At 42.4% G+C, this 27802-nt stretch overlaps 1 protein-coding gene across 1 annotated transcript; it reads left to right on the plus strand.

The window, feature by feature from the left end:
• Positions 1-611: 611 nt before the first annotated feature.
• LOC117247547 (5-hydroxytryptamine receptor 3A-like) lies at positions 612-27802 on the plus strand. Its single transcript, XM_078163593.1, has 10 exons — positions 612-645; positions 6209-6370; positions 15505-15545; positions 15665-15774; positions 21845-22014; positions 22220-22368; positions 22560-22770; positions 22891-23070; positions 23257-23339; positions 25462-27802. The coding sequence occupies exons 1-10, from the start codon at positions 612-614 to the stop codon at positions 25759-25761; spliced, it is 1440 nt and encodes a 479-aa protein (XP_078019719.1). The 3' UTR covers positions 25762-27802.

A 27802-nucleotide genomic window follows, 5' to 3' on the forward strand; every position in this document is an offset into this window, starting at 1 on the left:
TTAAATAATAATAATTAATTGGGGAAAAAAAACAACTTTCGCTTGAGGAATTAAAGAAAAAAAAAAAGACCAAATGAGTTATAGTAAAGAGGTTTACGGCCTGATTTAATAACCATTTTTGAACTGGTTAAGGAAAGAGGTCAAAGGTCAGGTTAAGATTAAATTTAAATTAAAATTAAATTAACAACTGAGGATTTCAATTTTCAAACAGGTTAAGATCAGGAAAAAAAGACTTACGCATCAATTTCATCTTACATTTTACTGTATTTATGGCTTTTTGTGTGAAATGTCCATCCTGTTTATATGCAGAGTAAACGTGTGTGAACAAATATTGATCTGGGACACATAGAACCCTGGGAACATGGATACAATCCCGATCTGCCCACAGGCGGAGTAGTGTTGTTGGTGTTGGCAGTTCCTGGCAGCTTTGTTACATTAGATGTGGTTCTATTAGTAGACTAATGAGATATACTGTAAGGGGGGAAAAGGTTTGGTCTTAACATTTGCCCATCCCTCTTCCAGTACAAAGCAGTGATAAAACGGCAACAAACCTTTCCAGACAACAAAGAGAGAGCATGGATTTGTAACTGTGCAGACCTCTCACAGTCATGATGCTTGCCGGTTTCTTCTTCCTGCTCCTCACAGGTAAGCTGGAATATTTCTGTACGATGCATGCAGGTGAGAAAAGCTCTGCAGTTTGGCATCTTTTATTTTTTAATTATTATGTCCTGATCATTCCTGCTGCATGTTCATTTAATTAAACAACATTGTTAAATTTGTAAGAGTTTCACAATACATTTTCATTGTAAGAACCAGGAAGGGTTGGCTGATCCAAGTATTGTGTTGACGATGACATTAATTTGAATACGTCAGTTTACATTGTGTCTGTGTCAGTACAATGGAGGTGAATTGCCTGTTGTTTGTGATACTCACAGTGTGAAAAATCAAACAAAAAAGTATTAATAATGGTAACAATATTTCTTTCCAAAAACTGTTCACTGTGAGGTCTATGGTTAATTCAGAGTAATGGTAATCTGTTCCTGGAAAGAACTGTTAAAGTTCTTTTTTTTCTTATTACCATCTTACAGTGCTTCACCTCCATTGTTTTAGGCTCGAGGCAAAAATCTCAAAACCAGTTAAACCTACCAAATCTGTGTGAGAAAATATTATTTTGACTAAATTTGAGTAACTGACCCTATTTTCCTTTCACACATATTTTAGGTTGTATCAAAATAAGATTCAAAACTGGGGTCTCAGAGAGCTTTTGTATGGAATAGTTGTGCAGGCAATAATCTTTTTAATGCTGTTACCTTGAGATCACAAGATACTGTAAAACCTCCATTAAAAGCAAATGCCCAAGTTAAATACCAAGCTCAGTTTACAATCTGGGTGTAACAACAGGTTTTGACAAATAAATGCAGATGTCAATTAGATGCTGGGTCCGGTTGCCATTGATGCTTCAAAGCAGTTCATTTTTGTAGAAATCCTTAGGACATAGAAAATATCAATCAATCCAGCCTTTCTGAAGGTGCAACTTGGCCTCAAGGCTGCTGCATGTCGGGGAGACCTTGGTCCACAGATTAGGAGCACACAGGAAATGAGAGAGGGAGCAGTTTGCAACCTGCAGCTTAAATACCCCAATTGGTCATTGCCCCACAGCCACTGGCTCACAGCAAGTGAAGTCCCTCTACCCACACACACAGCATCACTGCACACACAAACCACATCCAATCAGCGCCACTAGACTAAAGGTCAAGTAGATTGAAGGTGTAGATACAGTCTACCCTGTTAGTAAATCAAAGTGAAAAGAACACAGTGCAGCTACCGTCACGTAGAATTATAGACGGTCAACCTCTCCAGCTGCTTTTAGCCTGATGGTTGAAAAAATTGAGAACGTAGAAGAAAGACAGAAGTAGAGAAAGAAAAAATGTAAAGCTGAAAATAAAACACATTCAAAGGAGAAAAGTCTTGGAGGAAAGTGCAGCTAAAAGTAGCAATAATACAGATATGTTCACGAGTGAGGAACAGTTTTTGTGTTAAAGATATATCATCCGTGCATGGCTGCACTTTGCACATTATATCATAGCTACCCCTCTGAGTTGATTTTATGTTTTTAAAACAGAATAATTGTCGTCAACACCTTTTCATGTTGTGTAGGAAAGCAGGAGATGTTTGTGCAATGAAATTATATTGAATCTAAATAGTTATCTACTCTCTGCTGTCAGGTGGGGGCACCTCCAGTTACTCAGAGCAACCAGAGCTTCTTGATGATCTACAGAAGTCTAATCAGAGCTTTGAGGAAGGTATGTACAAGAAACAAACATGCCTAAAGTGCACAGTAACTATATGCATGAATGTTTATTCCTTGTAACCTTAACTAGGGAATCTAAAAGCCAATTAATGCCATGGATGTATAAAGAGAACTGGATACAGTGTCAGAGGTGGGGCCCCATTCATTCCTATAAAAGTTACTCAGCGGCCCATGAAGCCTAAAAAAATCAGACTTTTCAGGTACAGTGTGGGGCCCATAGAGCAAGCGCACTAGAGATTTCTGCCAGCCGAGCAGCTAACTTCAGGTTGAGACCTGCACTAACTTGAATTGGGATCAAAAGATTTAATCGGGTGGCTCTTCTAGACTTTCAAAATTATTTCAGAAAGAATGGACTAAATTTCAATAGTAAAACAGGTCATTTCAGGGGGTTGTGACACTTCAAAAAATATATCCATTTATTTTCAGAATTCTATTTCACAATGTTAGTCTATAGGGATAAAAAAAAGTGTTTTTGGGCCCCGTGGCTACAAGTGACGGAACCTAAAAGTTGTAAGTCCACAGTTTGGCAAATTGACTTCGAAGCCCAGCACTGTTCCTAGGGGCTTGGTTAAAATCCACCAGAGCTAAGTGAGAAATATGTATTCACTAAATTTGGTTTACTGACCTTGTTTATATTTTTCAGAGGACAAAAATGGATGTCATCAGATGAGATTAATACGATTTCAAAATTGGGTTCTTAGCTTTTGCTAACAATGTTTTACAACAATTAAAACTGCTGCAACTCATTAATGTAAGACCTGTACACTGCTTTCTGTCAGGTGCAAGTACCTTCAATTACTCAGGACAACCAGCACTTCAACAGAACTTCAGTCAGAGCTCTGAGGAAGGTATGTACAGGAAACAAATACTCCAAATGTGCACAGTAAATATTTGTATTTATAAAAGAGGTGTTGGTTTACTAAATACCGAGAGTGTCACCTCAGTGATGATGAATGAATGAACCCTTTGATGCTGGTTCTATGGATATACAATCTCCACAGGTTGTCAGGAAAGATGGTGATTGGTCAACGAATCAAGTTCACAAACACACTCACTGACATGCCACTCATTTATTACCAATTGTTCAGAATATCCCTGTGTGAATTTTGTTGATTCTAGTGGACACATGGGATAGTAAACCAGGTGAATAAACAAATCTAAATATGGTCCAGAAAACTGCAGCAGTGAGTGAAGTCTTCTTCAGTTCAGGACAGGTGTACTGATACTGTGTTGAGTTCATGGAAAGATGCTGTACACAGACTTATGATTAGTGCAGCAGGTTCGATGGCATTTTGGTTTGCTGATTGTTCACATGAATTCCATATGCATTCTGTATGCAAAAGCTACACATTGTACGACTGTGCGTGTGGGTGGACTAAACAGAGGGATGTCTGTACTGGAAACTGTTGAAGAATGGAAGACCCTCTGATCTCGAGCAAAGTTGGGCTAGTTGAGCCAAGGGTGTCTTGTGGGTATGCTGGGATTCCTGTAGCCACTTGCAACGGGTCTGGATGGATGACAGATAGCTCCTGATGAAGTGGATCCAGAATTAATCTGCCAAGGCTTGGCACTACCTTCGTCTGCAACGGACAAGGAGCTCTGTATCTGGGTAGATGATCTGTGGTGTTGATGGATCAGGCTGCCCAATCAGCCGCATATTGGGAGAGTTTGGATCTGAGTCTGCGACATCTGATGAGGTGTAACCCAGGGGCTTGGAGCTGATGATGCTCTCCCTTTCATTAAGTACTGTCCTCAAGACCTCTTCCATTTCAGTCTGAGATCCAAGGGTGGTGTGTAGAGCAGTTTTAATGGAGCAAATCTCATACTGCCAAGAACTGCCAAAGTGTGGTGCATGTGGGGGATTGAACTGGAAGTGAATTTGCTGACAAGCGAGTTGTGACTTTTTTTTTTTTTATTGGTGAGCAGCTACTTAGGGGTGGAGGACTGGTGCAGAAGGAATTTGGCAGGACCTTGAAGCATCCAACCAAGCTGCATTTTGAGTGGTGCTTTTCCACCTGGAGGCCCTTAGTGCACTTGCTCAACTGGAGTGATGAGATGAGTATAGTCTAAGCCAATGAGCAGTGGCAGTTGTGCCTGACTGAATTATTGGAGGGGCAGACCTCTGAGGTGATGATAAATCTTCCGCAGTGCATCAACAGAATTGGAATTTTTGGAGAGGCCAAGTTCTATTGCTCTGAATGCTAAGTTGATCTAGAACTGTTTCTGGGGGTGAATGGTGAAGGGCCCGGAAAAGGAGACTGACCCTCCTGCCATAGTCCTGATATCTTGACAGATGGTTCCAACTGCCAGGTCCTCACACCGCCCCTGAAGTTCCAGCTCTTGGGCAGCGCTCTCAAGAATGTATGCTCAAAAATGACGTCCATGATGGCATTTAACTCAATCCTCCTTTTGTCATTGTAGAGAGGCAGACCTTAACCATCTGCAGCAGCATGCAGCAGCTTCTTCAAGAGGGCTGAATGGTTTCTGGGGATGACATCTCTGGACTGACAGATGTGAATGAGTTGACATCATGTAGTCTTTCGATGTGAGTCTGGTTGCACTGCTGCAATTTGACCTTAAGGTAGCACTGTACTGCTTGATGATCAGTTCCTCATCTCCAGTATGGCTTATCTGTTGTGATCCTACTACTCCCCTACTACTCCTGCTTTCTGCTCCTGATTGAAGTAATGCTGAACGTTGTCCCACAATACTTAATCAGCCTCTGTGGATTGTAAACCTGGAACTGTACATGTGTAGAAGGCTCTGGTACCTTTGCGGGGGGGTCATACCCAAGCAGTATGGTGGTGGAGGATGCTGCAGAATTCTGCTTGACCTTGACAACTCTCTAACAGTCTGGCTGCCCCTCTTGTGATAACTAGGAACGATGGGTCTGTATGTCATCATCTTGAAATATGGACTCATCTTGAAATATGGACTTAGTACTCCAACCACTCAGAAAAATCAAGCAGAGTTGGGATGGGTGTGCAAACAGGATTGATGAGGTGCTTGAATTGTACTCTCGGGTCATATGACAGCTTTGAGAAAAGCATGAGATTCACGATGCATGCTCCAGTTCAGTTCTCCCTTCCTTCCCCAACTGGTTTAGCCTTCCAAACTAGTGCCTGTCAGTGCAAACACGTAGAATCCTCTGCTGCACAGCTCATGACTGCAGGCTCAGCCAGGACCTCAGCGATGCGTTGCAGGGCCAATTTGCAAGGCTCACTGTACATCTCTATCAGAAAGACCAAGGTGTAAAAAGGGGAAAAGCAGTGGCAGTGGAGGATGGAATTGTTCAACAACTTGATGTGCATACAAAAGGGGAGGTGGCTCTGGCTATGACATTTCTCAGAGATCATCCATCCTCTGGTTGACTGAAGGGCTGTCTGGTAGGTTGCAGCAGAGGGGATACAAGGTCTGGAAGTGGGGCCTTTGTAAAGGAGGTGCCGCTGTACTCAAACTTGATGAGATGACTTTGAATGGGAGTGCTGAAGAATGAGGCAGGAGGCTGAGCAGCTGAGGTTTGCGGCTTAGGAGAGATTACATTTCTTGCCTGAGGTAGTTGTAGTAGTCCCTCATTTCTCTGAGTGCTGACAAGACCACTATTGGGATGAGGTTCTGGGGTGTCTGTCCATCAGGAGTACCTATAGGTGCATTGTGGTACTTGCTATCTCCTGCAACAGAGTGGTCCTGGAGTATGTGTGACTCAGGAAGTTGTCAACATAGTGAGGTCAATGAACACCACAGTGAGGTTGGATGTTACCAACAGGGTCACTGCAAATCCAGCTTGAAGGATCATATGAAAGACTTGTTTGTTTACAGAATACCAAATGTATGACCTCAGCGTTGATGAATGAAAACCTTTCTCATAGAGAATGTGTCTTGATGTTTTTGCTGTAGATGATGAGTCCTCCAAGAGGAGCTGCAGTTATCGGGATCTTTTAAAACACTTGAACCTGACAAAAAATGAGTTGCACACCATGACCCTGCCTGTTAGAAACCATTTGTCCACCATGCACATACAACTGGCTGTACTTCTCTATGCCATTCTAGATGTGGTAAGTGGTTGCTTATAAATCTATTAACAATTATTTCTTCTGTCATGTACGTTTTATTGGCTCCAATTTTTATGTTTGTCTGTGAGGTAACAGGATATCACAAAGTCACATTCTATCTACTGGATATTTGGGCCATAGGCAGAGGAGCTAGTGTTAAATTTTCTGTGTTTACAGCACCAGCATGTGGCCATTGATGAAACACTATAATTTTGCCTCATTTTAACTTACTAGTGCGATGCAAAAATGCTTTGTAGGAATACAGAAAATCCACATGCAAATTTTCAGCATGACAACTGTGCCAAGTTGGTATCATCCCCACTCGTCATATTTTGACACTGAATCCCCAGAAGTTGCCTTTTGTATTGTATCTTGACACAGAGGGTCAGTGGTTAGGTAAGGTTTAGGCAACAACACTATTTGGTCAGGTTTAGGAAAACATTGTGGTTAGTCATGATAGTCGACTCACATGACTGTAATAACGTGATTCATGTCAGTTATGTTTCACATCAGTAATTTGTTATATTCGTTTCTCATTTTAATTGTGAATTATTGCAAATGTTAAGATGCATAACTCATATTAAGGTGGTGGTAATGTATATTAGATTCATGGAAATGTTTGTACATTTATATTAAGATTTATTCTTTCACTGTGTATACTTTTTCAGTACGTTTTAAGGGTTGGTTTGTACCTGAAAAGTGTGATAATAAGTTAAATGTACTTTAAAGAGTTAATAACCCGGAGGAGTTGACTTCCTATTGACCTTTTTGCAAGGTTAACGTAACAAAGATGTACTGGCGGGGACGAGCGGACAGACATGCTGCATGCTGTGGAGCCAAGCGGTCGTCAGACCGTAATTTAAGTTATATAACATGTTTTTTCTACTTTTATGTTGAACTAAAGACTGTTGTGGACCAACGCGCTCCTCCATGTGTGAGCCAGAGACTGTGTACTACCGGCATGTGTAAGAAGTGTGGTTTTGCAACTACAAGGCAAGCTAATTAGCCTAGCTCGCCTGCCAAGCTAATTAGCCTAGCTCGTCTGCCGTCATCAGAGGGGGAGACGCTTATAGATATAGGGTCCGTCCCAAGTCTCTTAAATTACTGCTAGTGCTACTGCTAGCCGACTTTGACAGCCCCTCCCACCTAGGAAAAATGTGAGGAGCTAGCGCTAGGAGCGATGAGCAAGCATTGTCGGTTTAAGAGACATGAGACGGCCTTACTCTGAAGCGTCACGTGAAGCGACGTCCATTCCTGATGACGGCGGCACAACTGGATCTGCTGCATAACAGAGCCAGCGTTTGGCGTACATCCCAAGTCACATTATATTCGCTGATCAAAGCCGTACCCCCCCCCAATGACAAGTTTTGCATGTATTACCATTGTTATTGAGACATTTGCCAAAGTTTGTGGCAATTAAAGAACGGTCTGTAGCCCTGCCACTGTCACTGTGATGAGCATCATTTTCATTATTATTATCATCATCATTATTATCACTATTATTAAATCCACTCGCCATCATTCAACAAGTCAGCTGCTGAGTGAATAAGACATACCAGACCTGTCAGTCTGCCTCAATCAATCAATTTTATTTATAAAGCCCAATATCACAAATCACAATTTGCCTCACAGGGCTTTACAGCATACGACATCCCTCTGTCCTTAGGACCCTCGCAGCGGATAAGGAAAAACTCCGCAAAAAAAACCTTTAACGGGGAAAAAAAGGTAGAAACCTCAGGAAGAGCAACTGAGGAGGGATCCCTCTTCCAGGACGGACAGATGTGCAATAGATGTTGTACAGAACAGATCAACATAATAAATTAACAGTAATCCGTATGACACAATGAGACAGAGAGAGAGAGAGAGAGAGAGATGCCGGACAGACGGTAATGACAGTAGCTTACAACAACATGAAAGTAATATTAATTAATATTAATATTAATAGGCTAATTAATATTACCAACAAGCTATTGAACATTCCACTCACATGACATGCAGGACAATTAATGATGGGCAAATGTGTTTATGTGTGTGTGTGTGTGTGTGTGTGTGTGCACGTGGTGTTATATCAACACGTGTGGTTCTGGACATGAGCAGCTGCACATTTAACAGCCACACATCACCGACAGTCCGCTGAACAACATAAGGGATTGTGAATGAAATAAACTTAATTACAACATGACAGACTTGCACAAAGTATTATTAACGTTGCTCTTTGTAGTCACGTAGGCATGTGAATTACAGCGTTTCATTGCAAAGAAGGCATGTAACGGGTACACTTGCACTGTTTCTCCGCCATCTCGTTCAAATGGGCCAGATGTAGGGGGCGGGTATTTATACGTCAGGGCCTCAAGCTGAAAAAGACTTCCTGTTAGGAACCTCTCGACCATCCTACCTCGTAGCTGCTTAAAGCTTGCTGCTAGCTCCTAGCGCTAGCTCCTCGCCAAAGAGCATGGATACCAAGAGGCGAAGCTCCGTTGAATTTCTGCCAACAGCCACTAGGGGCGCTAACGCCATTTTGGACTGTTGAGCTTGGACTGTTGCACCCAGACAACATGCAAGATGTCAAGGAGAGAGGAGAAAAAAAGTAAAAGAAAACAGTGTAGTGCAATTAATTGCAATAACTATCAGTGGAACACCCCACACCTGGCCTTCCACCATTTCCCGAAGGATCCCGACAGAGGTGTACGTTTTAAAGTGTTTTAATATCAATTTAATATGCCAGTTTTCGTGGGAAGATATATGTATATATGTATATATGTATATATAGGCCTATATATGGCCTCTTGGACCATTTATATCAGAACTGATTACTGCTTTAGCATTAAAATATATCATATTAAAATAGCTTATATATTATTATTATTACTGTCCCCTTACTGTACAAACTGTAAATAAATCTTTATTCCTGACTATGTGACGTCGCCATTAATGTGTTTCTAGTTAAAATATTGATTTTTTTATTATTATTATTTTTTTTTTTTTTTTGGTCGATTGGCTTATGGGGTGATTTTGAAGGAGTAATTAAGTTAATCTTCTCATAAGTGGATGTAATATGTAGAGATGCCATCTCGGCCGTTTTTCCTCGTGTTGTTTTTTTTTAAGTCTATATTTTGCTTTACAAAAACGTGAAAAAGCAGCTGTGACCAAGCTATCACGAGGTGAGTAGCATTGTAAGCATAATTAATAGCGATATACTTCAGTTTGTCAAATAAGAGACTTGGGACGGCCTAGAAGATGGCGACTTCCGGTTCAAGCGAGGAGCTAGCAGTAGCACTATAAAAATAAGAGACTTGGGACGCACCCATATACGTAGATGCCGCATTCAACGGCGCTCATCATTGGAGCGATATGTTAACCCGGCTGCCATCTTGCCCAGGTGGAGCCGCGCTGCCTAATGCATGTATGTCTATTGAGGCAGGAGATTATTTATGATTAAAATCATCATTACTCGCTGAATTCTCAACCGATTTTCATGCGGTTTGGTTTGTTACAATCGTCAGACATGTAGTTATGATACAGGATACTTGGTTAACTAAAAAATGCAGCTTTTCATACCAAAATATTTGATCTTATGTAGATAAAGTAACAGTAATAGTTTCCCCATGTAATAGATATTCTTTTTTCTCACTAGGTGTACAATGCCCACCATGATGCCATTTAATTATTAATTTTGATTATAAATGTTTATTCACATTTTAAGTCACACAATGTGCAAAAAATAGTGTATCAGCAGGGTTGTGCTGAGTTGCATAGTAGCTACACATTCTGATTAACAAATGTTGGTTTTGTACAAGTGAAAATAAAGAACTTAGAGCTGCATGTTTACACAAAAGTTTGCTTTAATCTCATATGTATAACACCACAGTGCTCATGGGAGCCTGGACACAGAACTGTTTACATTATTAGGTCATATTTACAAAAGTATAATACAGAGGGAGTCACTCCGTCACTTAAACGGACAGTCTGCCCAGTCCTGTCGAAGTCCCCAGGTCTGAAGTGACAGCTGCAGATGACTGAGGAATCACTCGGGACAAAGTCCTTTCTCCTCACTGCTGCTACCCATGCCCGTCTCCTATCTGTGTTTTTTTGCGAAACTACACACACAAAAAGTGTGTCAGACAAACGCAGTTCCACATAATTTGTAGTTACAATTCAGGCCACAAGTTAACTTATACTGCGTTATGTCACGTTGGTGCCATGAAACAGATAGTGGACAATTTGGAATAACACATACACCGACATAGCTGTTTGACAAAGCATCATAATTTTATAAGTAATATTATATGTTAACCTTTTTAACCGCTATGTCACTAAGTTGTGTGACATAGCGTTAGCTTAATTTGGCATTAGGACCAGATCAGGACAGTTACTTTACTTGATTAGCTTAAAAGAAGGATCACTTTTTGAGATATATATCTCATTAAACATGTTCATAACAGTAAAATATTGTAAAACAACTTCTTACCTTCTGCTTGGTTTTAACACTTCTCTCGTTCGTACACGCAAATGCAGAGCAAAAATGTGGCATTTTTGCCGAGTCTGACACGGGTCTGAACCGGTCAGAGCACCTAGGCAAGATGGTGGCGGTATTGACGCAGCCCACAAGCCAGGGTGCGGCATCTATGTATATATATCTATGGGAGACGCTGGCCTCATTCTTCTTCACCTGCGGGACAAGAGAGGAGGCTGCGGTCGGGAAGAGCTGCAGCAGACGTGCTGCTGGGTCCCAGCGTTGCCAGGTGGGAAATGTAGGATTATCGTACCAGAGACTCAAAATTATCGTATTTTAAGGGAAATTATCGTAAGTTACATCCGTCATAACCAAAATAACAATCCTACTCAGGGCTTGACGCTAACTTTTTTCCCAAGGAGCACATGTGCTCCTAAGTTGAAAAAGTAAGGAGCGCACAAAGAACTTTAGGGGCACAATGTAAATTGATCAAATAATGTGTTTTCCGTAATAAACGTGATGCAAAAAGACATTTACAAGCAAAATTATTTAATGAATTTGTATACAAAATGTACAGAAAGGTAAAATCATCAAGTTTTGAAAAAGTATTGCAATTTTATTTTGTCTTTAATGTTATTATCTTATATATATTATCTTTGCAATATGATGAACTCTGCAGGACTTAAGCTTAAGCCTCTTCCACACAAAGCGCGATTTTCGCAGCGCCCACCGCAGGGTAGGGCGCAGAGCAAGCGGAGAGCAAGGCGCGCAAGACAGGATTTGGGGTACAGGCTGGTTCAGGAGCTACAGCTCCATGGTGACCGCTTCCGGATCTACTTCAGGCTCTTCTCTGCTATTGGACGCGCCGAGGTGTCGTCACAGCGCGTTGCGGTGAAATTAAAAAAATTCAATTTGAGCACAGGCTGGCGGCGCACAGACGCCATGGCATCAGCTCGGCGGCAGAGCGGTGCGCTCTTGCGCCGCGGTAGCACATACACAATGAATGGGTTCGTCGGCGGAGGTCTGCGCTTTGCGTGCTCTGTGTGAAAAGGGCTTTATTCCACCCTGCCCAGCAGCGGTACTGTGGTGAATGGTCCCTAACTGCGGGGAGAACGGAGCAGGCTTCCCCGTAGGTCCGCCGCTTCCTCCACACTTTGACTTATTTCCATGCTGCCGACAATGGGACTTATATTCATTGTGCCGACAGTGGCTTGGAAAACTGCCCATAACCGTGTCACATGGGGAGGAGGGAAGAGGGAAGGCGGCTGGAGTTCCTCCAACATTTGCGGTTAGATTATCATATTTTTTTATTGACAAAAATATAGGCTGCTTCAGCTGAGGTTTTTATGCACACATGTGCCCCTAAATATTTTTTACAGTTCGCACACACCTATTTTTAGTCGCAAATGCGAGTGAAATGCTCGCACTGTTGAACCCTGCTACTGATGTGCTATAGAGTGTGCCAATAAACCCAGAACTCCATTAGCGCTTTTAGCACTTCCTGTTCTCTCGTCTAAAAGTCAGTACGTTTTTTGAATGGGATTTTGGTAAAATGCCTCAAATAAGGTCTGTGGTTAACAAAAGCTTAAGCGAGTTTCAGGTTTTGTTCTGCGACATAAAACATGTCAGTAAATACCCTACTTGTGAATTTTGAAGCGTTTACGTGTCGTAAAAAAGGCGGTTGCTAACAAGTTGCTCAATATGACTACAAACCCTGCTGGGGACATTAAACGTCATCACCCCCGAACAGGCGAGAGTGCTGGCAGTCTGCCATTACAGCTTCTTATTTAGCTTAAACAGTCCGATTTCCCCATTATACAATGTTTTTAAAATAAAGCTGCCGAAATCAGTTGAAAGCTTAGTGGCAGTGACGAGAGTCATGCGACCGTGGAGTAGTCATGAAGTCCGTTAAAGCCTAACGTTAGCTTTTTACTTCTGGCGATCGCATTTAATCTTCAAATGCGGTATGAAAGGTGTTCATATGTGAAGATTATCTCGCTGAACAAAACCTGTAAGTATCATAAACTTGTGTTAGCCACGGAGCTTATTTTCTGACATAATCCAAAACGCAATGCAAAAATCACATTCACTTTCTCTTCCGGGAACCAGCGCGATGCTAAACTTCCGGGTTTTGACGTCAGCCCTGGCACACTCTATAGGCAAAGAAGAGTCCTGGCTTTCCTTTTCCTCGTCCTCTCCTGACGACCACTCATAATTTAATTCAAATGTAATTTTGGGGAAAATATCCATCTTCTTGGTGTAATGCTATAGTGTCAGTTTGCGTCAATGTAGCGAGTGTGACAGTTGGTTAATTAACGGTTGTATTTATATTTATAACACTTGTGAGCAGAGTGATTTTACTGTTACATGTCCCAGTGATGTTATACATATCAGCACTCACGGAATGCTTCTCGTCCAATCAAATTACTCGGTCGGAACTAACTGTTGTATAAAAAAGCAATATCACACTCGAGGTCATGATGTTGTACTGTATATCGTCACGGCTGTAATTGTCTTCGGCCTCGTGGCTATGACCGAATCACAGCCGTGACGATATACATTACATCACTCCTTCTCGTGTGATATTGCTCAAATATAGTCACTCTAGGGTTTACTTTTTTTTCTATTTTCCTTGCTGCTGTTTTTCCTCTTCTTCTTCTGTTTTGAATCTCATTCTTGCTCGACTTCCTGATGGGTCCTAGCGCCTCGTGGGGCGGGTACAGTTGACCATTCAGCCAATCGTGCTCATTGTTCAGAGACAAACGTCACCCGTATCTCATGCTAAGCAAAGTCCAGTTGGCTGGAAACATGTCACATGGGAACAGATGCCTTCCGGGCTCACAAAAAAAAACTTCGACATACTGATTACAAACACACATTCATGAAATGGTCAAATTATCGTACATTTGGCCTTTTTTGGGATTATTGATCATACAGAGGGCCAAATTATCGTACAAATACAATAATTATCGTACACCTGGCAACGCTGCTGGGTCCTGAGTGTGGTCTGCTGACTGCGGAGGGGGGGCGGCCTGCTACTCATCGCTGCTGTGTTGCTGCAGCCTGTGCCAGGGCTGAGGAGCGGGATTTCTACAGACTGTTCTCACACAAGGAGAAGTGTGAGAAGTGGTTACTTCATGAGCTCCAACATTAAGCGCGACAACAAACCTTAATGCAAGCTTGCTTAAAGGACAAAAACAAAAACTTAAAGAGTGCACTCAGGTTAACCCAGACTGCCATGTGAAATATGTGCAATTTCAGTTAATACACTGTTGAAATTCAGCTACTGTGTTTGTGGTATTATTCATTGTGTTTTGCTGAATAACTGAACAGATTAATTCATTTATTTCGGTAAATAAATAGCTTTAACATTTCATTGGGTTTATCATAACCAGAGTTCTTCCCATAGCCTCTCAGTGATTATAAATGAGAGTGAGAGTCATAGTTTACCCTAGACATGTTATTTTACATTGAGATGTCTCTTTCACCCTTTTGAACATTTATTTGGTTTGATATTAAATTGTGTTGTGCATAACGTGGTCATAATAGTACGAGCCTAGGGTGAAAGGGTTACATGACTAACTCGTGACTAACGACTTGCATGACTAACAACTTGCAAAGGAGTGACTAACGACTCACGTGACAAAAAACTCAACGTTGGCTTTTAGTTTTACATGGGACACAAACTTTGGGGTCCTGGGTCAAAGACCTGTGCTTGTTGGACCCAGCCACTTCCCCTCCCACCTGCCCTTAATGGATATACTATGTCTGTTGCTTTAACTGTCTATTAATGATGTGAATGGGTCTACACTGAAGTTTGTTGACAGTCCTGTTTTATACAGACACTAAAGGGGGCATTGTGCTGGCAACAGCCTAAACATCGTTTCATGACACTCTGGAGTCAGACCAGGCCAACTATGCACCTAGGGTCCGGTGCTAATTTTATGTGTTGCCATGTTTCATTTTTGTTCCACTGAGTGTCAGCAAAAGTGCCAGTGTCCTATGTACACAACAAAAAACCTATCCAGAAATACTGTCTATGTTAATGCTAATGTTGACTACACAATCCATAAACTAAATTCACCTCAAATTGCTCAAATTGATGCTAATGCTAGCTAATCATCATTTTATCTCTATCTTGATCAATATTTGTCCCATCTGTGTTGTAAACACCAAAGTAAGCCCAGACTTTTGACTTGAAAGATGATGGTGCCTCTCCGATTTGTCTTCCCCCACTATCCGATTCCACACTGTCTGCCATTTTTCCCTTGATTTTCTTTTTCACCACAAGTTAGTCAACTTCAGTTCATTTTACAGTCATTTATTTGATAAGAACAAACACAAGGTGTCTTGGAGTACTGATACTGGTGGTCAAATTTGCAGGAGACTCTGTTTAGATCACCTGCATGTTTTAATAAAAACTATAGAAATTTGGCTCCAGTGTACTAATAACGTATCCCAAGAGGCAGTAATTCAACATATTGCTTTATCAACATTTTGTCCTAAGTGTTCAGTGCTGTTTGTTTACCGTAAGTATTTGACGCTGGTGAGCCTGATCAAGACTGTCATTTGAACTCTAATTGGAAACTTGTTGCAACTTGAATAACACTGAATTTGAAAAGTTTCATGACAGTTGCCAGATGTCCTGCTTGAAAGATTTTCACACACATTTCTTTGCTCATAGAAAGAGAAGGACCAGAAGTTTGTTTCGTGCATCCGCATTTTTATGGTGAGTTCTCTCTGAGGATGGATGCTCTTTTTGATTGAATTCATTCCCACCTGTCACTCTGTTGGTAAACTTATATTTCTTTGTTCAAATGTATTTTCTCCCTTGTTATTCCTTTATAGTCATGGAAAGATGAATACATTCACTGGGATCCTCAGGACTTCTGTGGCATTGAGACGATGTCTATTTCGTCTGAACTAATATGGAAGCCAGATGTAATTGTCAAAGAGATGTAAGTTTGAATGTATGCATGTTTTAACATCAAGATACACTCACCACAGTAACATCACAGTGCTACAGTATTTATTAAGTACAGTACATTCAAAAAGTATTCAGACCTCTTCATGTTATGACATTTTGTTATGCTACAGTCTCATGCTTACATCATTTAAATATTTTTTTCCATAGTAATCAGTTTACACTCAATACCCCACACTGACAAAGTGAAATCCAAGTTTGTTTGTAATGTCTGGACTTTGGACCAAGCAGAAAGACTTTCTTTAGCCCTTGGAACCATGAGCAAAATGAAAGCTGGATATGTAGGCCTTACATGAAAAAAAAAATTAAAAACAAGGGGGGGGGGGCCTTGGGACTTCCGGTCGGAACATCACCAAGATGGACACGTAGCGAGGGAGCTCCGTGGCCGAGCCGAAGTAATTACAGAAATACCCCAATATAAACGAAGAAAAGCATTCCGAAAATTATTAAGAACAGGGGTCAGTCGTTTACCCGACACTGAGCGGGGGAGGAAAAAAAAAAAACGAGCAGAGAGAAGAAACGGGAGACAAGGATGAGACACAGCAAAGGAAAACATTAGCGGTGTATGCTAGCGAGCGGCGAGGCGGAGACATGGCCGACCTGGAGCTTATCCTGAAAGAATTGAGAGGGTTTCGCCAGGAAAATAGAGAACAACTAGAGTCAATAAAAGACGAAATGGTGAAGGTGAATGCCAGATTGGACGAAGGAGAGGGAAGAATCAAGCAAGCGGAGGAGAGGATTCAAAACACGGAGGAAGCTATCACGGAGATGCTAAAGCTACACATGAAGCTAGAGGACAAGCTGATGGACTTAGAGAGTTGCTCCAGACGCGAAAATGTAAGGATTTACGGGGTCCCAGAGGGGTTGGAGAAGGAGTACCAACAGTGAGTGTATTTGTGGAGAAGCTGTTATGTGAGGGACTCGGCTTATCCGAAGACGTGCTAGACCTGCAGATCGAAAGAGCACACCGTTCCCTGGGACCGTAACCACCAGAGGCCGCTCCGCCTCGCTCCATCGTCATGAAGTTTTTAAGCTTCAAAACAAAGGAGTCAGTGATCCGCAAGGCATGGCAGAATAAAGGATTTACTTGGCAAGGGCACCAAATAAACTTGGATCACGACTACCCGCCTCTTGTTCTCAAAAAACGGAGAGAATACGCAGAGGTCCGCAAGGTTTTGAAAGAAAATCAAGTGCAGTTTCAGACTCTTTCCCTGCCAGGCTGCACGTTAGCTTCAAAGAGGGAACCAGAACCTATGACATGATAGAGGAGGCGACCGAGGATCTAGTCACCAGAGGCTACACTGCGAAGATCATCAGACCCCTGGATTCACTGAGAGAGCAGATACAGCGGCTGACATGGAGTAGAGCAGGCAGGCGAACCCAACACCGGACCCGCTCCGAGCTACAAGGAAAATCTCCGAACCTTCAGGAGAATGTCACCGACATCCTCCGCCTAATATCAGCAAGTTCACATGGCTAAATATACACCTGACTGTGTCTACCTTTTTCATTTTTATTTATAGGATTACTCTTAACGCTTTTTTATTTTATTTTTTTATCCTCCCACCTCTCTTGGAGAATGGGCTGAGCTGGGCCAGCCCTATGATGGATGTGTTGATGGACAAATCTCTCGGACAATAATGTTATGAAAACTAGGGATAGACACATAATATCACTTGAATTATTAGATAGCTCGTTTAGGGTACACTTTCTCGATGTGCTGCTACCACAGATAGGGGCCCCTTTCACTGGCAACAGGAGTAGGGTTCTCCCCTTAGAGCTGCCCACTGTAGCTCAACAGGGTCAAGCACTTGGACCCCCACATTGGGAGTCATATGGACAATTTATGTTGATTTCTATTCTATTTGATTATTTATTTTTTTATGTCTTTTATCTGTTTTCAGTTTCCTTTGTTCTATGTTTTATGAATTCCTTATATAATAATTGTTTCTTTTTACAAGCATTTTGTATCCCCTTTGTTATCCATGGCTTGTCCATATATTTGTTTTCTTCTGTTTTAATCATAAGCGGACAATGTTTATCATACAAGTTGGATATAATTGAATTAAATGTTTTATAGGATTCATCTACATCTTCAACATAAATTTCACTCCAATCCTGATTAATTAGATCCTTCCTAAGATGGTACTTGTCTAGTCAGTTTCCTGGCTAGGAAAAGAGTGTTTTTTTTTGGGTGGGTGGGGGGGTGAGTAATCCTAAAATGTATTTCTGTGTCCATTTTCACTGAGGGCGAATATCCGCACGGATTATTCTCGCTGAAAAATATAAAATTTGATTTCATGGGTTCTTATGGAAGTTTGCACACCGCGGCAGAACTTTCGTGCGGTGAAAAAAGTTTCCGCCCAGACTTTGACCCCCCGCGGAATTCGCTGGTGGAACTACACAGCTGGGCCAATGAAATTGTTTGTTTATAGTCGCGCATACCCGGGAGAGTCCGAAATCCAGTCAGGCAGGACAGTATGGGAGAAAGATTGATAAACCTCGTTTCACAGCACCCCGTCCTTTTTGATAACAGACGGGATGATTTTATGAACAATGAATCAAAGGACAGCCTCTGGCAGTCCATTGTCCAGCTTGGTGGCTGCGGTGAGAGTGGTAAGTGCTAAAGAAAGTTGATGTTGACGCTTGTTAAACGTTAGCTTGCTAGCTCGCTGCTGCTACTCTCATCCATGTTCACCCACACCCGTTCACGCAGCGCGGACTTGGAACACAACAACGCGAAATTCCACACCGCGTCCGTACCGCACCTGTGTGTATGGTTTGAGCGTGGAAAAGCGCTGCGTAAACATTCCGCAAATCCGTCCCGCATTTTTGCATCACAGCAGTGAGAATGAACCACGCTCATATGAGTGAACTGCGCTGAGCAAAACAAATCTACAACTAAAAAAAAACAACTGTCAGCAGCATCTGTCGCGAGAGCACATCGTGTGCTGATCATGTGTATCATTTAAGCACTTTGATTGGCCATTGGCGAGGCATGCACGCCTTCAATAGAGCCGCGCAAAGATGCAGCTGAAATAATTTGATGACCGATTCGGAGTACGAGTGTCGAGATCATCTGAGGTAAAAACATTCGCTTCTATCGTTGGCTGTCTCTTGTTTAACACATATAAGTTTTTCTTGTTAAATGCATTACCATGCTGTTCAAAGTAAAAGAAAGATGCACCAATTACCAGTACATTTTATCTTTTGAAAAGTAAAATGAATGATCCTGAAACGTTTCCTGTATCATGATAAATGTCAAGGTAAATGTCGCCCCTTTGTGGCACTTCAATTTTCCAATTTTCCCTTGCCAATATTGGAGGCAGGCCTGTAGGCCTATTTGCTAATTGAATCCAGAGGAAATATTGGCCGGTATGACCTCATTAGGCAGACTGGGGATGGGGTTTTTTTTCAGTATTGAGGAGAGGACATTGTACATTTGAGGACACAATTTACAACTTAACCTCTGTCTCTTATTGAGTAGGCCCCTTAGATGTCTTAGAATAGAAGTTTTTCTTGTCAGCACTGCTTCTTTAGTATCTATAGGTCTGATACTGAAATTGACTATAAATGCATCCTTTAAAGCTGATATTTCAAAAAATGTCTTCCCAGGGGAGCATGCCCCCGGACCCCCCTAGGCGGTTCGTATCCTTCTCTCTTTTTCACCATTTTCTGTTTGCATCCCTGAATAAGATTAAGACATTCGTCACTGATACATTTTTGCTATGCAATCCAGAGGACAGCTCTGTGTGTCGGAGCCCGCATGTGCGAGGGGCAGGGCCAGCTCTGCCACTGTGTGTGTGTGTCTCTCTCTCTCACACACACACACACACACACACAGGGGGAAAGTGGAGAGGGCAAAATGCTCTGAAGTATGGTAATTTAGTTCAGTTCAGCTTTATAAGTCACTTAGTAGCACAGGGTACATACATGTGAAATTCTTAGTCTGGGAAGCACCACCAATAAAAAAACAAAACAAAACAAAGACAGCACCTTAAAACCAAGTCTAAAAGCAATCAGTACTACCTTAAACCAATTGATAATCTATAAAAACAGGACTAGTACATCAGTCTAGTAAGGTGCATAATGCTGTGTTATTGCACTGTGATAAAGTGCATAGTGTCATGTTATTGCACAGCTACTCTTTCCTGTCATTTAAAAGTCTGATGGCATGGGTGATAAAACTGTTCCTCAGTCTGCTTGTTCGTGTTTTGAGGATTTTGTATCCTTTCACCTGTTGGGACTGCAGGGGGGTGAAGTGACTGTTGTGGGGGTGGGTGGGGTCCTTGATGTTTATCAGGGCTTTGCTGAGGCAGCGCTGGGTGTACAGGTCCTCCAGACAGGGCAGCTCGCATCCAGTGAACTTTTCGGCCGTGCAAACCACTCTCCTCAGCGCTGACCGATTATTGACGGTACAGTTGCCACACCAGGAGGCCGTAGAGGTGCTGTTGGCCTTCTTGACGGCCACAGTGACGTGGCAGTCCCAGGTCAGGTCCTCCCCAATGCTCACCCCCTATTTAAAGGAGCCCACCCTCTCCACCGCTGAACCATTGATGGTGCGGGATGGGAGGGCCTCCTTCTTCCTGCTGAAGTTAACAATGACCTCCTTGGTCTTTGGGACGTTCAGGGAGAGGTGGTTGTCTCCGCACCACTGCTCCAGGTTGGTCACCTCCCTTGCGTAGGCAGACTCATCCCCACCAGAGATCAGCCCCACCACTGCTGTGTCGTCTGCAAACTTCACAACATGGTTTGATGTCTCATTCGCCTCACAGTCGTTGGTGTAGAGGGAGTACAGGAGTGGGCTGAGAACACAGCCCTGTGGCGCCCCCATGCTGAGAGTCAGTGTGGTAGAAGTGCAGCCCCCCACCCTCACTACCTGGGGGCGGTTTGCCAGGAAGTCCAGGATCCAGTCGCACAGGGATGGATTTACGCCCAGGTCCTGGAGGTTCCCGACGAGCTTGGAGGGCACTATGGTATTGAATGCTGAGCTATAGTCCACAAACAGCATGCTCACATAAGTGTCCCTCCCCTCCAGGTGGGAGAGGGTGGTGACACTGCTTGTTGTCACAAGTCCTTTACATGTAAGGGCAGAAAGACGAGCAATCTTTCGAAACATCTAGTGAAAGTGCATCACATACAGGTGGAGAAATGCACTGTTTTCAATCGCTAGCTCATAGTTCATCTCCCGTTACCCCACCCATGTTGGGTATGTTATAGTCTATAATAGTAATACCTTTTGGTTACTGAGGTTTCAAGCATTCTCTCCCTGTTAAAGGGTAATTTTGGGGGGTGAGGGGTTATGCTATAAATCCCTCTGAGGTAAATTGTGAGTTGTGATATTGGGCTTTATAAATAAAATTGAAAATTAAAATTAATTTCTAAACAATGCTGTAGCCGAATGTTAATTTGTATATTGTACTTACATCCATCCATCCATCCATCCATTTTCACCCACTTATCCTGGACCAGGTCGCGGGGGCAGCAGGCCAAGCAAAGCACCACAGACGTCCCTCTCCCCAGCAACACTTTGCAGCTCCTCCTGGGGGACCCCAAGGCCTTCACAGGCCAGATGAGGTAACTCCTCCAGCATGTTCTGGGTCTGCCCTGGGGCCTCCTACCAGGTGGACATGCCAGGAAACACCTCCAACGGAAGGCATCCTGATCCGATGCCCAAACCACCTCAACTGACCCCTTTCGACGCGAAAGAGCAGCAGCTCTAAGCCGAGCTCCCTCCGGATGTTTGAACTCCTCACCCTATCTCTAAGGCTGAGCCCAGACACCCCACGGAGGAAACTCATTTCGAATAGTAGTATCATTAAAACCGTAATGATACCCATCCCTATTGTTCAGTCTCTCTACTTTAAGTAAATACAGACAATGATTTAATGTATTCTATCTGATATCTGTTCAGGTAGAGTGTGTGAGTGTATGTAGGTGTGTATGTCTGTGTATTGTTGTTATCGAAAAAATATATGCAGCAAAGTACATTAATAACATTATGTGAAATTCAGTTTAAAGAATTCATGTTTGTGCTCATACAGGACAGATCAGGGCAAGGCCCCTCCGAGTCCTTATCTTATCCTTCGGAATAACAGTGAAGTCGTCTTTAAGAAGTACATGGTGGTGGTCAGCACCTGCAGGATGCACGTGTACAAATTTCCCTTTGACATTCAGAGCTGCAACCTCACTTTCAGGTCTGCAATGCATTTAGGTGAGCTCATCAACTGTTGTGTTTAAAAGTTTCATAAGTTCCTGTGTTGTTGTTATTTATGTATTCTCGTGTCTGAGTTTTGAATCCATGTGTATGCTTTAATGACTTTTACAATTTATTGTCACCTGAGGACACATACCATATATTTCTTAATCTATTAATGTGCAAGGAAACCTAACAGTTTTATTTTTATCTCCCACTTCAGACAAGGCAATAAAGTTTGAAATCATGTTTGACTCCTCAACGACCACAGAGTGGTCTCACGAGTCGATTCAGACCCAGTCCGAGTGGTTGTTCATCAACATGACCGTCACCGACATCACTGTCCGTAACAAAAGCTATGTCATTTACACTGTAAGTATATCTGGATACAAACTCACAGAGGTGGAAAATGAACACTCTATGTTACACCTCTGTGTTTCTCAAGTAAGTACAAGCAGGGCACTTTACTAAAGTATTTCCAATTTTGAGTCTTGTGAGCCTTCTGTATCTGCATATAGCCTCCACTGCACCACTGCATCTGACCCTTGAACAACATTTCATAGATCTCCATGAAGAGGCGGTCTCTCCTCTACATCGTCAACTTCTTACTACCCATCCTGTTCTTCTTGTGTCTGGACTTGGCCTCCTTCCTGGTCTCAGACAGCGGGGGCGAGAAGCTCGGCTTCAAGGTCACTGTGCTGCTTGCTGTCACTGTGATGCAGCTTATTCTCAATGAAATTCTGCCTTCCTCTTCAGACAGGACTCCACTTATAGGTAAAGAAGACCAAGAATCTTGCCTTTTAATAAACCGTACTTCATATGAGCAGGAACAGCACATATCAAATCAGTATATGGTTATTTGTCTACATTACTGATGCTGCTTGCCCCTCTCAGCTATTTACTGCATTGGGATGTTTGGTTTGATGCTGCTGAGCCTCCTGGAGACGATTGTGGTGATGTATCTGATGGAGAAAGACTCTGAATCCCAAGACAACGACGCAGATAGAGACCAAAGCCTGCGTAAGGACTGTGGAGACAAAGAGAGCAAAGTCAGCTTCCACAGCTGTTTTAGAGGTGAGATTCACTAAGTTTGTAAATGTATTTATGTTCTCAAAAGACAAAGTCAGTTAATCCAAATGTCCACCTTTAGGTACTTTCATTCTCTGAAACAGGCACATGTAAAACTTGGAACACAAAATGGTCAGCTGTGTTACTTTGAATATGTACTAATCATGCTGTGTGTCTAATCCATCTTTCCAGAGGTTAAGAAATTACACTGTGCGTGTATCTGTGATGTGTCTCCTGGTGAAGCACCATCTGAACGACTGTCGTTGGCCAAAGAGGTTAGAATTAAGTTTCAGTTTTTAAAACCTAATAAGATAAAAACTGAACTGAAAATAAATCAATTAATAAATCACCCAAATATTTAAAAAAAGTTTTTCATCAGATTCGAATTTGGTTAATTGCCAAGTAGATTTTTGCTATTTTGGCGCATAACAATCAGGGACGTCGCAACCGGACAGGCAAACTAGGCAATTGCCTAGGGCCCCGAGCTGGAAGGGAGCCCCCAGAGATGGCTGACATTGGTCCATATCAATGACAATATGATGGAACCCCTATAGACACTGCAACAACGACAATACGTTGGAATCCTCCCTAATGGGGCCCCCTACTAGCTGCTGCTTGCGAGTGGCTAAGTAGGGTGACCAGATGTCCCGCACTGTGCGGGACTGCACAGCAGTTCTGTCTCTTTTCACGCGTCACACAAATTGAGACCATGTCCCGCATGATTGGTTGCCACCCGCGCTAGCATTGTTGGAGTACCGTAGTACTACAGTTCCTTCACGGTACCATTACTGTGGGATAAGTTCAAAGCAAAACAAATCATTCAGCATGCTACACAAGTACAGATTTCAACCAGCAGCAGAAACGAAAGCCAAATCCTGCCAGTTGTGGGTTGAACGGGGGGTCACAGACACCGTATTCCTGTCAAATACGCCGCAAGATAAGGCTTACCGGCGACAGGGAAGTCTGGCTCCAGGTCCAATAATTTCCTTGTTGTTGATTTCATGACTGCCCAGAAATACCTGAACAGCCGAGCCGTGGCGGCACACGGGTGTGATGTGTCAGAGGAGAAATGAGCTGTTCACATTTCTGTCTTGAAACAGCCCTGATAACAATAAACATAAGACCCGTTTCCAGCGAGCAGTACGGCATGGTACAGTTCAGTTCAGGTACAATTTTTTTCTGTTTCCACTGTGAAAAGTTGTGGATGGTACCAATGGAACCGTTCTGCACCATCCCCATTTTTGGTCCCCCCTCTGTGTTTCATTCTGTTATTCAACAGTCTGATGGACTGTGGGAAGAAGCTGTTGGTCAGTCTTGTTGTCCTGGATTTCACACTCCTGTAGCGTCTGCCTGATGGCAGAAGTGTGAAAAGACTGCATTTGGGGTGTGAACTGACCTTTATGATGTTGTGGGCCCTCCTGATGACCCTGCTGTTGTAAATGAATGGAGGGAAAGGCTGTTCTTTGGATGAGTTGTGCCATTTTCATTACACGCTGGAGCGCCTTCCTTTCCTGAGCTGTACTTTTTCCATGCCAGACTGTGATTGAGCTGTACATCTTTAAAATTTACTGAGGATATTGGTGGGTACGCCAAATTTCCCCAGCTTTCTGAAGAAGTACAGTTGCTGCTGGGATTTCTTGATGATCTACTGTGTGTTGTGAGACCAGGTGAGATCCTTGCTGATGTGGTTGCCGAGAAATTTAAAGGTTTTCACCCTCTCTACCTCTGTCTCACCGATGTGTAATGGCATGTGGTCCCTTCTCCTCCTCCTAGGATCAATAATCATCTCCTTGGTCTTGTCTGTATTTAGGGAGAGATTATTATCCTGACACCAGGCCACCAGTTCTGCCTCCTGTCTTCTGTATGATGTCTCTTCCCCACCAGTGATCAGCCCAATGACTGTAGTGTCATCTGTGAATTTTATAATGCTGGTGTTGGTCTGGGAGGCCACACAATCATGCATGAAGAGCGTGTACAGCAGGGGGCTCAGCACACAGCCCTGGGGGGTCCCTGTGCTTATAGTTCACATTCCTGATCGGCGGTTTCCAACTCTGACTGACTGAGGTCTGTCCGATAGGAAATTTAGCACCCAGGCACAGAGGGAGGGTATCAGTCCGAGGGTGAGGAGCTTCTCAGAGATTACTTCAATTACTTGACACTTGAAGAAGTTAAACTATGACAAAGCTACTCGAGGGAGAAATCTAGTTTGGTTAACTAAAACCTACTTAGAAAGAGTAGTAGAAAGAGTAGTTCAAACTACTTTGTAAAAACAAATTATCAAATAGACAATGTAATGGGTGGCTAGATCACAACTGATACAATAATGTAAAAGTCAAATGTTGCACTTGCATTAGCATAATCATGTTATTTAACCCAAGTTAATTAAACTATTTTTAGGGCAGCAGCAGCCAACTGACGGAGAAGTGCTGTGAATCTGAAAAGCTCTCGGATGAGCTGGTGGAGGCGATGAAAACTCTGAGTCTGCTCCTCAGCAGCAGGAAGAAAGAAAAGAAAACGGGCTACTGGACCAGAATGACTAAAACAATCAACAAAGTTTTCTTCATTTTCTACATCATAGCTGCCTCTGTGTTTTTAGTCTGCATGTTTATCATGTGGAGTACTCCAGAAAAGAATAGTGCCTATAATTCTGAAAACTGTCATGACTGTCATGCTGCAGGTCGACCAACTCTGGTGTAACTAACTTGAGTCACTGACCACACACTTTACTCTCACTCTCCTGGCCTATATACCTAATCCTAACAGTGGTTTTCTTTTACATCATGTTCTGCTGCTTTAAAGCTGATGATTGAAGGTGTACTTGGCTGTTCAGGTAGTATTTAATCTATCAGTGGTATCTACACACATTTGCTGTTTGCTTGTTAGGCACAGTGGTTCACATCAAACACACATGTTGTCTTGTAATATTCTGGTCAACTAAAATGCCATCAAGTGTTAGACTCATGTCTTTGCTTTGGATAAATAAGCACACTCCACCAATACACATATTAAAGAAGAATTATATATGGAGGTGTTAACAAAATAGCATGCAATCCTACATAAATATAACAGACAATGTTTATAATTACCTTAAAACATAATATGTAAAAAGAAAAAAGAAAAAATCAGATATGTATACTATGACACATGCAGTAAAGGTGCACAAAAATTCATGTCATACATGTTTTCACAGGTTTGTTTTGTTGCCACAGGAACTTTATCTAACCTCTATTAACTGACATTGCCAATGCAACATGGCTTAAATAAGAATGATCAAAATCACTGCAGCACATGCTGACATATCCTGACTGTTCATCCCTAGGCTCAAACATTTAAAAACAATATAGTGCTGTATGGCACCTCAAGTGGTTCTATACAGCACTATTCAACAAAGATGGGTGACATATAGCACCAAAACAGGTTCCCCTGTGATTACAAGTCAAAGAACCGCTTTTGCTCACTGTTCAGCACTATTTTTGCCCCACAAACATTTTTTTGTGGACAGTTTGGAGAGGTGTGGACTTGGGTGAGACTCAAGTCACAAATTTGATGACTTAAGACATTGATGTTCAAGTCCAAGTCGAGTCGCAATGCTTTTTTGATTTTCTCATGTAAAGTCTAGTGACTTCATTTGGACTTGAGCCTTTTGACTTGAAAATACTTGAAACCTTCCCCCAAGGCAGTTTGGGAAGAAAAAGTTTTGGATATTTGGACATGAGATGAGTTAAATACAACAAGACAAATCAGAAATGTACTAACTGTATTCGGCTGTGGTACTGGTTGATTTTGCTAGATGCTAATGTGTAAACCGAGGCCTGTACTACGAAGCCAGTCCAACCTGCCCAGGATATCTTTTCACTATCTGCTTTGACTAACATTAACATTGGTACTACAGGTACTACGAAGCTGGTTATCAGCTAGTTCAGTCAACTCTGGGTTTTCCTATCCAGCCAAGAGCGCATTCATGTGAAAGAGGCGGGAATGTTAATTATGAGCGACATCATCAGAACCATGAATGAAGGAGGCTGCTTCATATGATATGTTATGAAACAGTAGCGAAAGTGTCTGTGACTACAAGACAGTAAAACGTCGGTGGTGTTCGAGACATTTAAGTCCGAGACATAAATGACGCCCAGGTGTCACTGAGCTATGGGCCTGTGTGACATTAGTATAGAGTATTTTTTGCTGTTTGGTTGGATGAGGATAAAACTCCTCTGAGTATGTCCCATAAAACACTTTAAAGGAACACCAGACTGTTTCTGCTGCTGAAGTAAAGAGTGGAAAGGTAGTTAATGACTGCTGAGGTCTGTCTGACCCAAATGTTTCATTTATAACAACAGGAGCCAATTAACAGTGTGTGGATTACTTTACTAATAAAATATAATCTGTTTTATCCTAGTTCTCATCACACTGTGTCTCTGATCTGATACTGAACTTAACCTGTTAGCTGTTCAGTAGAAGTTGCCACGGTGATTTATCCTGGCAAAAAGAGAACCAGCTTCGTAGCACTGAAAACCCAGAGTTAACCCTGAAGTAACCTCACTAACTCCAAATCCTACTTTGGAGTACAGGCCTCTGGTCCAGTGTCCCTTTACAATTTGAAACACATCTATCATCATATTAAGTTATGAAATGTGTTTTTCTTTAAGGGTTCGGTATAATCATGTCTTTCTGTGGTGTTCTTTCACATCTCTTCTCTGCTTTATGCTTTCTATACTGACTCTGAAGAGATAGATCAAGC

The sequence above is a fragment of the Epinephelus lanceolatus genome, chromosome 21 (genome assembly GCF_041903045.1).
Source record: "Epinephelus lanceolatus isolate andai-2023 chromosome 21, ASM4190304v1, whole genome shotgun sequence".
In the NCBI taxonomy this organism is placed as follows: domain Eukaryota; kingdom Metazoa; phylum Chordata; class Actinopteri; order Perciformes; family Serranidae; genus Epinephelus; species Epinephelus lanceolatus.